This window comes from Rhinatrema bivittatum, chromosome 16 (genome assembly GCF_901001135.1).
Source record: "Rhinatrema bivittatum chromosome 16, aRhiBiv1.1, whole genome shotgun sequence".
NCBI classification, from domain to species: Eukaryota; Metazoa; Chordata; class Amphibia; order Gymnophiona; family Rhinatrematidae; genus Rhinatrema; species Rhinatrema bivittatum.
In genome coordinates this window covers 10206256-10218743 of record NC_042630.1, presented here as the reverse complement: position 1 = coordinate 10218743, position 12488 = coordinate 10206256, and the positions used below count along the sequence as shown (strand labels likewise).

The window sequence follows — 12488 nt, the reverse complement described above, 5'->3', positions numbered from 1 at the left end:
AGGGGGGAAGCTTTGCGAGCGAGCTCTCTGCTGCCAGAGCAGGTTCAATGCCTTTATTTATTTATTTTTTATAATGAAAACAAGGAAGGCTTACAGAAATTCGGGGGGGGGGGGGGGGGGGGGAGTTATACCCTCCTCCTTTTAAACAGCCCATTCAAACATTTCCCGCGCCACGCAGTCAGGGATAAACGCACCGGCATCCATCGCCGCTGGGCCCGGCCGTTCCATCGATGCATCTTCAGTGTCCCTAAAGGCGCTCGGCTTGGCCACAAATCCCCTTCTACGAAAGCAGCTCCCCATCAGGGACAGGGCCCTCCTCGCGCTCGAATGAGATCCCATTTTGCTCTTGCAGTTTTTACGAAAACCTGGAAAACGGGAAAAAGGGGGGGGGGGTGTGTGTGTGAAAAAACCCAAAAACTTACAAACTTAAAGAGAGGCGGAGAAATTACCTCCAGATGGGCCAGGGGGTCCCTGGTCCTGGCTGGGCTCAGGGTCCCGCTGTATCAGATAGAATCTGCTCTGCGCCTCGGGTGGTGCGTACAATGAGTACATCTTTAGGGAGGCCTCCCTCGGTCTGGCACAACCGTACACTGCGAGGGGAAGGGGAGGAACAGGGGGGAAAAAAAAAAAAAAAAGAGGGGGTTGAGAGGCGAGAGGTCGGTCCTGAAGCTGCACTTTGGGGGGGGGGGGGGGGGAGTGGGAGGAGCAGCTTTTGTGGTTTGGAAAATTGGCCCCGGGAAGAGGAAGACAGAGGACGGGCGTGGGCTGCGGAGAAGTCCTTTGCCACGAGTTCCCTACCCTCCGTCTTTTATAAATTTGAAATCCGCAGGCCGCCTTCAGTTTAGGGGATTTTGTTCTCTCTCTTTACACCATACATATTCAGACCCTTTAAAATAAAAAAAATTAAAAAAAAAAAAAAAAAGGTTCTAAGATAATTATTTCCGTGGATATCTTGTCCGATGGGAACCGGTTAAGTCTGGGCTACGCGGTGAGGATGGCGTGCACAGTGCGAGGCGGTGGGGGGGGGGGGGGGGAGGGGAGGGAAGGAAGACAGCTCCTATGACTGTGGTGGCTCCTGCTGGCCAAATCAGCAGAACCGAGGGTTCGCCTGTCCCGTCCTGGGGGGTATCAGCGAGGGTCGCCTGCAGCGCCTTCTGCAACCCGCCTGGGAAGGCAGAAACCGCTAGGGATAGCAAAAATCAGATGCTAAAAAGATTTTTAAAAATTGTTATTCCTGTGAAAAAAAAAAATTGCAATTCCATGCACCTCCTGCATAGAATAAAATGCGGCGCAGAAAAAGAAATGTCAGCGTGATTCCCACCAATGGCCACACGGTGGCGACAATGCTCCAAGAATAACAGAACTGTGGTTTCAGTTCATTTTCAATTTTATACTTCCCTTTTATTTTCTAGGGCAAAAACTAGTAAATGATATTAAGTTTAGTGAAGTTTTGCTCAATCTTTGGCACGTGAGAAGCAATTTGCTCAATATCAACTGATTTCTGAACATGATAATTTTGTTAACTGAAAGAGGTCGCTGTTACCTTAAGAATTCATCAATAAACAGTTACAGTTACAGACACTATCCATTAATCATTACTTCAGGAGGAAGCGGAAATCACCTAGCAACAATGTATTCTGGAGATAAAATTACAGTTATTAAAATATTACACAATAAAATCTGCAAATTGCTGACACTCAACGGAAGGCAAGCAACAGGACCAGCAAACCCAGCAAACCAGGGCTGGGAGTGGTATTCCCAGTATTACCATGAAGGGACAATCCCTCCCCCTGAGTAAGTGAAATGTACAAACCCCAGTGCACCAGGGCTGGGAGTGGGACCCCTTCAGCACACGGCTCACCTGGTAATGGGATATCCCTGCGGGTCAGCGGCCCCTGGATGGGTTGGTTTAAGTCCTTGTTCACAGCCACGAAGGCCGTGAGAGAGGAAATGACCCCAGACTGAAGGCTGGTCTCCAGGATCCTCTTCTTCACCTCCTCAGAGTCAGTGTCACAGCCGCACTCCAGGTCCGCAATCAGGGACTTCGCAGCCAAGCGGTGGATGGTGGCCCTGGGCAAGAGGTCAGGAAGGTGAGCGGTCAGCAGGGAAGGGGAACAGGGAGCAATAGGGGTGGGGAGGCTTCTCCTACGGATGGACACTTCATCTGACTGTTATATGCAGGTAAAGAGACAGACAGAGGGACACCCTGACACCAGCACACTCGCTCATACTAACATAGCCCCAGGCAGACAGACAGACAGACCTGGAGCTTCTCTCTGACTGGAGAGGGAACTGCAGCTCGTTTTTGAAGGTTTCATCCTTGAACGTGTATTGCAGAGAAACCAACCCCTGTGTGGTCTCATCCGTCTAAAACAGAGGGAGAAACAGAGGAGAAGGGACAAAGCATGAGACCGCAGCACACTGAGCGAGCAGCAATGAAAGAACAGGAATGCGTTTCCTCCTGCGTTAAGCTGAGAAAGAAAATCAGACTCCCCACAAAAGGAGGAGCCAGGGGGAAACCTGGAAGAAACGGCAGCGAGAGCAGCAACGTCTGTGGGATCCCCTCCCCGGGCCAGAGACGACACGGACCAGCACCAGAACCTGGGACCAAGAGTCGATGGAGCCCAGCAAGCCGTCCCCGACAGTCGCCAATCCAAGTCGCTCGGAGAGTACCCGGGCAAACGGCCGCTGCTGGGCTTGGATCACAAATACATTTTCAACCACTTTCTTTTTTTTTTTTAATTTCAATTAAAAAAAAAAAAAAAAGGAAGTCCAAAAACATTGTGTGTGACAGAGCTGTCCGGGTGGCCCGAGCATTGGGGGCGACCGGATCTGCACACAGTACTCAAGGCGCAAAGATACAGAGGCACGGTGATATTTTCCGTTTTATTCTCCATTCCTAATCTTCTGTTTGCTTTTTTTTTTTTACCGCCGCGCACTGAGCAGAGGATTTCAGGGCATCGTCTACAATGACTCCAAGGGGATCTTCCTGGGCGGCGACTCCTGACACGGGAAAGCACTGCACGTCCATAGCCGGGATCATTCTGCACCTGTCCACAGCATCTGCCATTTAGATGCCCAGCTCCCTCTGCTACTCCTCTCAGTTACTGCAATTCTCTGTGGTATTCCTCCTCCGTTCTTTGTAATTCTTTCATTTTATTACTTCAAGCGTCGCTTTGGCAGCACAAGGACAGACTGGACAAGCCAAGAAAGTTTATCTGCATACGAGACAGACGAGTACAGATAGGTGGAGGCCGAGATGCACACAACCCACGCACCTTTCCCTTTAACCGGACATAGACAATTGACCTCTGACCCCTGAAGATGGCGTTGGGAAGTCGAGAGACCAGGGCAGCCTCCAAGCCGGGAGGGAGTGACCACTGCAGGGAGACGTCCTTTACCACCGGCTGCAGCGCGGCCTTCAGAGACCGCAGGGCCTGTGGAGGAAGAGAACGAGACAAGAAGGGTCAGGCCGTGACCCCCAACATTAGCTATTGTCCTTAACCAGCATTACCAGGCCACGTTTCTAGTTACCACCAGAAAAATGTATAACCAGTTCCACTAGATGATATCAGATAGAGGAGACCAGTCAGTGAGCTTATGGGATGATGGAGACTGTGATGGAGGGTAATGCATGGAGTGCACTGTCAGAGGGGTGGGACAGGCACAGAGCAGACGTGCAAGGCGCCCACCTTGGGCTGCATTCGCTCCTTCCCAGTGATGAACTCCGCAGTGCCGCCGGCCGCCTGAGAGATGCCCTTGATGAGAGCGGTGGAGGCTCCCTCCCCGATGCCGAAGGCGAAGCAGCTGCAGGGGAAGAGGAAATGGGGGTTCAGGGAGGAACAAGAGGAAGGGAACGGAGAGGCAAGGAAGCCAAGAGGACAGGCAGACAGGAGCTCGGAGGGTGGCGCAGAATGCGGGCTGCATTTACCGATGGTGGTCTGCGTTCCGGCTGACCTCCGAAATCACTTGCTTGGTGTTTCCGACTTCTCCATCAGTGAAAACGAAGAGCTGAAAGGGAAAGATGGGAAGTGGCATCACCAGCGCAGCGAAGAAATGCAGGGAGCGCGGAGATACAGCAATACGCGATAGTCCAAACAGAATCCAGACAAAATATTTCAAGGAATTTTATCCAAGTCTTCTATTCTTAAAAGACTTGGGGGGACTTAATCCTGCTCGGCATGTTAATGTAAGTCCTCCTCGATGCAGCACTACAGCGAAACGCGGTTACGTGTCGGGGGACCGTGTACTATTTCATCCTGTGGGCAGCAGCAATTTAAGAATAAAAAGACTGCTGGATAAAATTTCTTGAAATATTTTGTCTGAAGTGACATCGCTACACGTGCGGGCCTCAAGAGTAGATATTCTGCACAGAAAGTCACCTCCAAGGAGGGTCCATCTCTCTGCCCATAAGAACATCCTCCCACTGCATGAGAAGGCCACGGGTTTACTCCCTTCCAGCATCAACATGATGAAAAGTGTCCTTGTCATGATCAGAATCAGGGACCTCCAAACTCTACGCCTTTGGCTTACACACAAATCTCCACTGGGTCCAGTGATAGCAACACTGCTGTCCCGTCTCCCCTCAAACTCTTACCTGTCGGGGGTGCCCCGGTTTACCAGCTTTCTTGTAAATGTGTTTCAGAGGTTGTAAGATTTCGGTGCCTCCCAGGTCGGCAGACATGGTCTTCACTTTCTCCAGGGCAGAGTCCATTGTTTTTTGGGTGTACTCCACGCTCTTCCTGCCAGATCAACAACCACCGGTCAGAAACGGCAGCAGAGAGGGCCAGAAGCGACACATTGAACAGGAGGAGAATCAAAACCCTGAGGCAGCCTTAGCCATGCCGTCTGGGGGCATCGTCTTTAATAGATAGAACGATAAAAAACCAAAATTCTGAGAAAGTATCACAGGACCTGCGACAGGACATTATGGGTCAGCTCGGCAGAACTGGGATGAAACCCAAAGAACCCCCAGATTCATGGTCCAATTTTCTGGCAGACTAACAGCATCCCTCTCCTTGCAATGGCATAATGAGTTAGGCTGGGAATGAAGCGTGTGCTCGGGGAAGAGCAGCTAAGCCAGCTAATTTGACGTTCCTCCTCTCTCTGTTGCCTACCTCAGTGAGCGCACCAAGCACTTTATCCGGTGAGTGCCGCCGATGAATGTGGCAATGGCATTGGCTTCAGCTGGAGAGAAGCCTGGGGTGTCCCGCCTCTAACTTCACCCACCACAACGGCGCTGGGAGGCCAGGAGGACCTACTAAAAAGGGCCTGCCATGCTGGTGGGCGGCCGGCGAAGGATGCCAGCAATGGGCGAGCTCCTTCACGTGCAACAGGAGGGACTTTTCATCTATTTTTATATGCATTTTCTAACCTTCGGGTTTTATCTTGAGCTTTGAGCTTCGAGCTGTGAACTTCAGTTGAGGCTAATATAGTGCTTATATGACCTTGGCCGCTGGAACCTATACCTTATATTGGGTGATTTAAATATTCATAAAAGATATGTCCCCAGCATGATTACCGAATTTCAATCTGTATTGAATGTGGTGCAACTGAAACAAATAATATCTAGCCCAACACATCGGGATGGTCATATACTTGATCACCTAATTGTGGCAGAAAGTTATGCTAATACAACTCTAATCTCGAATCTAAGTAATGACACAACGCTTTGGTCAGATCATACTCTGATCAAAGTTTCACATGTAGCTTGCCAGTGGCAGAAAGAAAAGATTCAGCAAGAAGATTTATGGAAACAGCGTCAAAATACTCAATGATTGCGATAATTTCTGTAACCAGTGGGTACCGGTAAATAATGAGATTAAATACGATTCTATACAGAGGATGGTAGACACGTTCCACGCAACATTAAATCGATACAATAGAAGAAGCAGCACCGCTGACCCAATGGGAGAGCACCACAGTAGGACAAAGATCCAGAAGGCGAAAAGCGGGGCCTTCCGACGAGTGGAACGAAAAATGGAGGGAAAAAAAAAGAAGTTAGAAAATGAAACTATTTTTAAATCCTTGCAGAAAGTATATAGAGCTGCTTTTAATTTGAAAAAAAAAATTTTACAAAAAACTTAAACCAGTCTATTAATAGGCCTGCGGAGCTATTTCAAATGGTTCACAAATTGAGTTCTAAACCGAGGATTTAGCATTGAAGGTGATCTGCCTTCCTGTCAAAGTTCAACAGATTATTCTGTGACAAAAATTTCAACTTAGTTACTGAATAACACTGGCATTATGTACAGATGTGTTTATAAAAAATGCTGTTCAACCCACAGTACGCTGGGATACGTTTGATTACGTTGCAACCTCAGAGATTATAAACATTTTAGGCAGAGTAAGGCGTTCTTAGTGCCATCTTGACCCATGCTCTGCGAGTTTATTTTATACAGGTAAAGACTTGTCTTTTGATATATTGACTACTATTGTTAATCAATTCCTGCAGGAGATACTGCCTGATGCTCTGAAAAAGGGTAGAGTATGTCCTGTCGTTAAGCAATGTTCAAGTTACAGATCTATCTCCAACTTTCCTACATTAGCAAAGGTGATTGAGAGATCCTATCTCACTGGAAGAGTACATCAAGTGAAAAACAGACAAGATAGATCCAGCTGGTGAGAGTAAAGGTAGGTAGTGTATCAGCGACATTATTTAAGATAGATATAGCTATAGATATAGAGTCCCCATACGTAAAATTGTTACGCAAAGTGTTCCATTTTTTAAAATTGTATGCGGACAATGTGCAGTTTTATTGCCCTTCTGAAGGTCATACGCCTGCTACCATTTCTAAAATGATATTAAGAATTGGATGGCAAAAAAAACAAACCAACTTGTGCTTAATGTAAACAAAAAATAAATAAATAAATAGAAAATCAGAAGCAATGCTGCAGGCACAAAAGGAAATTTTAGATGCACCAGAAGGTATAATGTTTGAAGGCACCATAATATCCTTCAGGACCACAACTTGTAATCTGTTGTTTCTGTTTGGGGGGGGAGGGGGGGGGGGGGGGGGAGTATGTTTTTTTTTTAATCCAACTTTACATCATCCCACTCATTTGAATAAGATATTAAAAAAGGGTTTTTTTAAATTAAGATCTCTAAGGCATCTCCGTTTTATCCTAGACGCTCCAGATTTTAGCACAACTGTGCAAGCTTTCTTGCTGTCAGCAACCGATTACTGCAACGCTCGTTTTATAGGTTTTACCATAATCTTGGCCAAAGGCACTGCAAATGCTGCAAAAACGCAGCAACGCCTATGGGAAATGCGGGGAAACCTCAAGAGATCATGACGGGCCCATTCTGGTGAAGCTTCACTGGCTCCCAGTGGGACAAACATAGAAACATAGAAATGATGGCAGAAGACCAAACGGCCCATCCAGTCTGCCCAGCAAGCTTTCACACTTATTTTTCTCATACTTATCTGTTACTCTGACCGCCAAGGTCAGGGCCCTTATTGGTAACTTTTTGGTTCTAATTTTCTTTCACCCCCGAAATTAATGTAGAGAGCAGTGCTGGAAGTGCATAAAAGTGAAGTATCATGATTAATTGCTTAGGGGTAGTAACTGCCGCAATAAGCAGGCTACTCCCACGCTTATTTGTTTCCCAGCCTGTGCAATTTAGTCCTTGTTGGTTGTCTTAATATAAATCCTCTTTACTTCATTCCCCCTGCTGCTGAAGCAGTGAGCTGCGCTGTATATGTATTCAAAGTGAAGTATCAGGCTTATTTGGTTCGGGGTAATAACCGTCTCAACAAGCAAGCTACTCCCATGCGTATTTGTTTACCCAGACTATGCAATTCAATGCTAGTTGGTTGTTCTCTTAATGTAAATCCTCTTTTCTTCATTCCCCCTGCCGTTGAAGCAGTGAGCTGTGCTGTATATGTATTCAAAGTGAAGTATCAGGCTTAATTGGTTTGGGGTAGTAACCGCTGCAACAAGCAAGTTAATCCCATGCTTATTTGTGAATGCAAATCCTTTGTCCCACATTTCATCTTGCCGTTGAAGCATAGAGCAATGTTGGAGTCGCATTAACCGTGTGTATGTTTATTGAATAAGGGTATTAATCACCAGGTGGTAACCGTCATTCCCGCAAGCCATCCCCATGCTTCTTCTCTTCATTCACATCCAAAGAGTCAAGTTCAAAAGTTTTAACCCTAATTTTTAGAGATATTAATGAAGGGAGTCCCGATTATTTAAAGCAAGGCTTGAATTTATGCAAACCAAATCGCTCATTGTGTTCACAAGAGGAAGAGTTAATATGTGACATCCATAACAATTCATTACATCGAGACTCATTAAAGGGCGTTCTCTTTAGCGGGACCACAATTGTGGAATGGAATTACCTCGTCAAACGAGGACAATAACAGATATAAAAACTTTTCTAAAGCAACTGAAGGCACATTTATTTACAGAGGCTTATTCCGATTTGTTGACAGGCACAGAAATTGAGGAAAAACTGTTGTGTTAATGTCATCAGTTTTTATGCTCTATTTAATGTTTTATATACACCGCTTAGTTCAATTTTATTTGTAATTTGTGGTCTATTAGATTTTAAAATAAATATTTGTTTTCTCCCCCTAATAAAAAAAAAAAAACAAAAAACGCAATATGACGGCAGATAGGGACCCTAAGGCTCACCTTATCTGCCCAGTTTACTTCCTGCTACAGTGCCAGAGTTCCCAGCGGATCTCTGGCTCTCCCTTCACGTCTCTGCGACATCGTCCGTGCTTATCCCAGGCTCTCTGGAATTCGCATGCTACTTTCGCCTTCCCTACCTCTGCTGAGAGGCTGTTCCACCCATCCATCTCTCTCTCTCTCCATGATGAACTGTCTCCTGATGATTCTCCTGCGCCTGCTTTCTTTGAGCCTCATAACATGATCTTTTGCTCTAGAACTTCCTTTCCATTAAAATAAAAAAAAGCATTTGTTTCCTGGGAGGTTCCAAGGAGGTAGGAAAAACATTAGAAAATATTTCTTAACGAAAAGGCGGTGGATTTATGGAATGGCCTTCCCAGAGGTGGTGGCATAGGTAATACACAACAAGCAAAACCATCTCCAGAGCAAAGAAGGCTCTAGAACAAGAGGCCACAGTATGAAGCTCCAAAAGGGCAGACTTAGGAGCAAGATTAGAAAATATTTTTTCATGGAAAGAGGGTGGGGGAACCAGGAAGCGACAGGACGTGAGTGGGAACGTGCTTCGTAAATGATGGTAGAAAATGCTTAAATTGGACCATGCAGTCTGCCCAGTTCCACTCTGGGCAAATGACCCATATGCAACCCAATACCAGCTTCCTACCGTCCCATGCCTTTATTCTGATCCTTCAAACCAATTCCTACCACTGTCCGCCATCTTGGTCCCAAGAATCTGTTAAAGCACTAGCCCCTGCCACCTCTGCTGGTAGGCCAGTTTAAGCCTGGTCATCTCGCTTTTTCTTACAAGACCATAACAAAATCCAGATTCTCATCCATATGCAGGCACCCAGTTTTCTAACAATCCGCAAAGCCATTGTCCAAAAATATCCAACTTCCACGGTCCCGCCATGCAGTGGATCCCAGCTTTCTTGCAGCCCCATGCAATTGTAGCAGAGTTCATGGTGTCATTGACCATTCCTCTGCGCACATTACCCTTCCTAGAAGCCAGTGCATCAATAGAATTTCTTTTACTTATCAAATCTCTGGGATGGAAATCAACGCACTTGTTCTCTTCATACTCAGAAGGAACTTCCATGCTTTAGTTAATTCCGACTACTCCTGCTTTTATTTAAAAGTGGTACACAGAAAGGAAGCCGCAGAAGCTGAAGTAGATAATCTGAACTGTGTTCCATTAATTCCTCATCTTCCAGTTCGTTTATTCAAAGACCCTTTTGGTCAGCCCGGAAATCAAGATGGCTTCCCCCGGAGCCACCAGTAGAGACGTCAGAAAAGGCGACGCACATAACTGTGAATGAGCTGTGAACGAGCACCGTATTCCTCCAGTGCAATTCACTCCTTGGCGTCATGGTGCAGTGTCAAGGAAGACAAAGGAGGATTCTCCATTTTCCTTTGCAGAGCTGAGAGCTGAACAAAATGGCTGCTCTTCGCTCGAGTGCACCCAACTTTCAACAGTTCTCGCCCTCTCACTAACTCTCCCTCTGTCATAAGGGGCTCTCTTCCACCCCCGACACACACACACGCCCAAGCAGCACACCTACCAAATCACACAGCCGTGACACATGGACTAGACTGAACCGCCTCTAAAATGCAGAAGTGCCTCCTTGTTCCTCCCACGTTACATGCAGCGTTGTACCAAGAATGAGAGTGGGCAGAGAGTGAATGGGCCTTAGCGTCCTGACCTGCTGTCAGATTCTCGGTTTTTATATAAAGAGCAGCAACAGCCTTCAAGAAAGCTTGGGAGAAGCACAGAAGATCCTTAGCAGTGGGGACGTGAAGACAAAACCAGAGCTCAACCGGTGTCTATGGCACTGCACCAGGAATGAAACTGGGGGAGACTGGAAGGGCCTTATTCTGCGATTCTAAGTTATTATGGGCTGGATGCAACCTTTATGATCTTTATAATTATTACGACTTGCTTATCCCATTAACTCCCTGTGATTGATTGATGTGACTATCCCGAATCGCCTTTTATATCATTCCCAATTTGCTTCTGCCTTCCATTTTCCCCTCCCTTATAGTTTCAATAACTTGTTGTTCATCTGTTATAATCTCCATGTCATAGTTTTAAATACCTCTCCCCCCCCCCCCCCCGTTTCAAACTTGTTCATTGTAAAGCTCTGTTACGCTGCATTACTAGATCTATGTGTTGAGAAAGCAACAAGGAAGGCTATCTAACAAAGCCGAGGAGGCAACAAAATGTGGATTAGAAGCCAATATGTCCAAAATATGATCCTTTATTGAAGACTTAAAAACTGACAACCCCTGACTCAGGCCGAGTTTCGCCCTATATCAAGAGGGCTGCATCAGGGGCTACAATACAAATAAATACATAAATAATAATAAATAAACAAATTAAATTAGAAAATTAAAAAACATTAAAAACATTACAAATGACATATAAAATGGTAACATGGAAAATGAGAACATAGACTATATGAGCATACCTTTGTAATATCAAATCATATTTATATTGGTACAGATGGAGTGTGATGAATTGCATCAAAATGGTCTGGAAGATGTGAAAAAATATATCAAATATTATTAAACAGGTCAAGGTGTGGAAACAATTAAAGAATTAGTGAATCTTGAAGAGAAAAGTAAAACTAATGAAAGGAAAAAGTATATTTTATATTACCTTCGTGTAGAAATGTATTTTGAACAATGTGTTGGAATTACTGTTGTTCTTTATAATCACATAAAGCTGCATACTATATTAAAACTGTCAAAAAATAAATAAATAAATCAAATAAATAAATCAAATAAATCAAATAAAATAAAATGAAACAAATTGTAACGTGTTGTGATGAAGATATCTATAAATAACTACACTAAACAAATGACACCAGTACCAAAATGCTGACATAGCCTATTCAAATGAAATATATACCATCTTGATTTACATTGGCTTGAATGTGAACTCCGAGATTTGTATACATACTCGGTACTTTATCTGGAGTGACTCATAATTAAGATGCGATCTTAAAACAGCACCGCTTGTATAAAATCAAAATGCATTAATAGGCCATTGCTGTGCAGTAGACATCGCATCGATAAGACTATATTATGGGATGTAATAAACTAGTGAACACAAGCTACTAACTCAAGTATAAACAAACCACCGCTACTTAAGAGTATCAATAAACGAATCTTAAAAAGCTCACTTATACCTCTCTCAACCTGCATATATAATGTGAAAGAGAAAACTCACCCATTCATTTATTAGACAAAAAGTACGCGTCTCTTCACAGTGTAATCGCGGAACAACTCAGAAAGAAGAAATTGACTCAGTGCAGGGATTTAAACGCCGAAAAAACACGCGAAAAACCGCAATCAATCAACTGAGGGGGGCGTGGCCTCGAATGCCCCGTATGTGACAACTAAAAAAAAGATAGGCACGTAAATCTCATAAAAGGGGCGTGAACTAAAATACCCCGTATGTGACAGCTGGCAAAATAGCTAAAAAACCTTAGCCAGTTAGATGTTTAAGGTTACTACTCATAAGACCTAAAACGCATTTTTAAAAAATAAATATGCACAAACTAAAATCGTCACTGTCCATAAAATAAAGAAACATGAATTAAAAAAAAAAATTTTGTGTGTAGATCATGCCGACCACTGTGTCAAACAAATAACAGAGGAAATGTGTGAAGTGACAATGCACTATATTAAAAGCATGATAGGAATGAATGGATAAAATGAATGAATGGAAAACGAGCCACATTATTACTGAGTGAAATGCACAAATAACTTCGACTATATGTGTTGTTAAATATAAGTGTAAACAGCTACTGGATCATGTGGTTAATAACAATTAAGAATAATAAAACACA

The 12488-nt window shown here is 44.6% G+C and overlaps 1 protein-coding gene across 3 annotated transcripts in view; it reads right to left on the bottom strand.

Annotated features, from left to right (window-relative positions):
- LOC115078221 (von Willebrand factor A domain-containing protein 5A-like) overlaps positions 1-12488 on the bottom strand; it is a 59511-nt gene that overhangs the window by 3760 nt on the left and 43263 nt on the right. For 2 of the 3 annotated variants that reach the window (XM_029580991.1, XM_029580990.1), the window contains exons 9-16: positions 4598-4742; positions 3932-4011; positions 3693-3807; positions 3279-3437; positions 2264-2367; positions 1862-2070; positions 450-590; positions 195-365 (exon numbers count right to left, since the gene is read on the bottom strand). In XM_029580991.1, the coding sequence (XP_029436851.1) occupies positions 195-365; positions 450-590; positions 1862-2070; positions 2264-2367; positions 3279-3437; positions 3693-3807; positions 3932-4011; positions 4598-4742 (1124 nt within the window). The remainder of the gene's footprint in view (positions 1-194; positions 366-449; positions 591-1861; positions 2071-2263; positions 2368-3278; positions 3438-3692; positions 3808-3931; positions 4012-4597; positions 4743-12488) is intronic. The other variant, XM_029580992.1, reaches the window with a different exon arrangement.